Here is a 2,811-nt window from a genome sequence, read left to right as displayed (position 1 = left end):
AATATTCTTTGGATTCCTCACTAGATCGTCAGCATCAATCACCACTGGTACTATGCCGGTATGCTTACTAACAATTTGGAATAAATCGTGCAACTGTTGCATTCCATTGACGCTTGGTGAAATATCAAAAGAGAGCTTTTTACGAATCTTAACCAAAGATACTATTGATTTTGCTGGGTGTCTAATCAAAAAGGTATGCTTGAGACTGGGTTCTGTTGCATATCGTTCATAATCCCTCTCCACAAAATAGGCGTGATTCTTAATAAAAACAAATCGACAGTCCATGTGTGACTTTAGCAACTCTTCATCAGCAGCTTTATATGTTGCAGAAGGATTAATGTCATCTGTAGCTCTGAGATTGCCATCAGTGTTTCTCTCTGGTCCATAGAAGTATGCTTGTTGGTGAGGCTCGTAAATAACTTTGACATCTTTCAACTCTCTCACTGAACGCTCAAAAACACTTGATAAGCATCTGGGAGCCGTCCAGAGCACAACACGATACTGGTTCACAGATTCAAACTCCATGCCATTTCATTACTTTATTTTACTGACACGCCTTATAATTACCGGCATTCTAATGATAAAATACTCTAATATGCCGGATAATAATAATAATACTATTATAGTCGAGATTATAGTAAAACACGTCCAATAAAACTTTCATGACTACAGAAATAAAAGGGGAAATTCACGTAATATTTTATTCTTAGCAATGTCTGCAAATACGTTACCATTGCTTCTTCTCTTCTTTTATGTGGTGAGAACCCAGGGCCAGAGCTCCTACCTGAACTGTAGCATAGACGCAAGATATCCTCTTCGTTTCGTTGGATTCTTTCCGTGTCTCAACCAATGGGATGAGGTAGGAAACTGTGATAGGCTAACCCTCACTGCAGTGGAAAGAGCTATAGCAGAAATCAACCAAGACACCAACATATTGAGATGCTTCAAAATAGAAATGCTCCCCATCACTGTTGAGGATCCAGTGCAGGTAAAATTGCATGCTAATTGAGACAACCATATTGATGTTCCTTATGATTATTATAGAACCCAACTGAAATAATTGAGTTTTTATATGAGAAGCACAACGATCTACCTATTCATGGTGTTATTGGACCTTATTATCCTGAAAGTGCTCAAATGTTTGCTTATATTTTTGGACATTATCTGAGCACATTACAGGTATGAAACAATTATCAAAAACAATCTAATTGTATACTTTTAAACTTTAGATTTCTTATTCAGTGACTAGTGTACTACTTGATGACAATGAAAGATATCCTTATTTTCACACTACAATTCCAAATGATGAGTATTTTAGTGTTGCTATAAGTAAGCTACTGGATCACTTCAGATGGGGGAGAGTGGCCTTTATATCGACACTTGATGAAGAAAGTGAATCGGTAAGAATCATTCTCACGTTTTCATTTTAAATATTTGATACAATAGGCAATATCTAAAAAATTTAAGCTTGACAATAAGCGAGTTCATCTTTTCAATCCTTTTTTGAACTCTACTGAAAGTATTCTTAACTTTTCGAAGGTAATGTAATTATATGCAAGAGTAACCCTGATATGAATACAGTACCCATAAAACTGTTTTCCTGGATAATTCATTGTCAATATTTCCTCTACCAATCCTTATTCCTTGTGGGAGTAAATTACCCATGCATCTGTTGTGGTTTGGCCCATTCCATCATCAGTACTATGTAAATGTCCCCATACACTAGGCAATATGTTGCTTGCAACATTTGTGGTTACTTTGATCTTGTAAGCAACATGATGCCTAGTGTATGGTGTCCTTATGTTTATTTATACATAAAAGGAGGATGATTTTAGAATATTTCTTGCTATCATGGACCCAAGGACAGCCAGAAATTTACTTTGCCAGGTAGACATATATATTCTCACTCCTATATTCAATTTATTGTCAGGCTTATCATGCTGGTCTTACTACTGCTAAGCATGCATGGATATTACGTGGTATGACTAATCCTAATTGGTGGAGAGTAGAAGATGTAAATGGAACCGATTGTACTAACAATGAAATGAAGGAAGCTATTGAATCAGCTCTGTTTGTTGACATGCAAACATCTACGCTGCCAAAGATGAACTATGTAAATTATGCATACAAATGTTAAGTCAAAGCAATGATTGCATGTGTTTAATTTGATACAGGAAGAAAGAAATGCTATATCAGGAATTTTAAACAACAATGGATCACTAACAGAGGCTGAGTTTTATTCTCTCTTACATTCAAAAGTATTCAATGCTTATGATGCTGCTAGAATACTTGCTCTAACGTGGAATGTGACCATTAATAATTATACCACAGAGGAATTACATAATCTTCTTAATCAATCCTGGAAGATTTTAAATTCAAATCAAAGTAAAACTCTAGTACAAAAACTCCAGCACAATTTATTCAATGTTGTCAGCCCATATACTGGATTAGCTGTAAGATGATTAATCACATTATTCTAATTCTCATTGATAAACAATAGGGATCATATGATTTTGATAAAAATCAAGGAAAACTGGGATCAGCGATTGTAACTCAATTTACAGGTATACCGTATAGATAGAATCTCTGCAAAATTTAATTTAATACGGTTAAACATGGTCAAAAGGTAGAAAACCAGGAAAATTAAAACCACAGAATAAGATTTTTGGATGAATTTTTTGGCTGGGAAAATTTTTTGCTACACGATACTCATGTTACAATCTAATTGCTATTCACTCTCCAGATGTACGTCATGTGTGTACTTAGTATAGTAAACGTTGTTTTTGTAATTGGACTAGTATGAGGAAGCTG

The 2,811-nt window shown here is 35.0% G+C and overlaps 2 protein-coding genes across 2 annotated transcripts in view; one reads left to right on the top strand and one right to left on the bottom strand.

Annotated features, from left to right (window-relative positions):
• Nucleotides 1-3: 3 nt before the first annotated feature.
• Nucleotides 4-552, bottom strand: LOC105313771 (uncharacterized; the record flags this gene model as incomplete). Its single annotated transcript, XM_011407464.2, has 1 exon — nt 4-552. A coding segment is annotated over exon 1 (522 nt), but the record flags the coding sequence as incomplete, so codon positions are not given.
• Nucleotides 553-688: 136 nt separating this feature from the next.
• LOC105313769 (gamma-aminobutyric acid type B receptor subunit 1-like) overlaps nt 689-2,811 on the top strand; it is an 11,006-nt gene continuing 8,883 nt past the window's right edge. Inside the window, exons 1-6 of the mRNA XM_019999950.1 lie at nt 689-988; nt 1,045-1,179; nt 1,230-1,400; nt 1,447-1,539; nt 1,822-1,887; nt 1,931-2,113. Of these exons, the coding sequence (XP_019855509.1) occupies nt 713-988; nt 1,045-1,179; nt 1,230-1,400; nt 1,447-1,539; nt 1,822-1,887; nt 1,931-2,113 (924 nt within the window). The 5' untranslated portion in view covers nt 689-712. The remainder of the gene's footprint in view (nt 989-1,044; nt 1,180-1,229; nt 1,401-1,446; nt 1,540-1,821; nt 1,888-1,930; nt 2,114-2,811) is intronic.

This window comes from Amphimedon queenslandica, unplaced genomic scaffold, assembly GCF_000090795.2.
Source record: "Amphimedon queenslandica unplaced genomic scaffold, v1.1 AMPQUscaffold_13226, whole genome shotgun sequence".
In the NCBI taxonomy this organism is placed as follows: Eukaryota; Metazoa; Porifera; class Demospongiae; order Haplosclerida; family Niphatidae; genus Amphimedon; species Amphimedon queenslandica.
The sequence above is the reverse complement of the archived record's forward strand: the minus strand, read 5'-3'. Positions and strand labels throughout refer to the sequence as shown.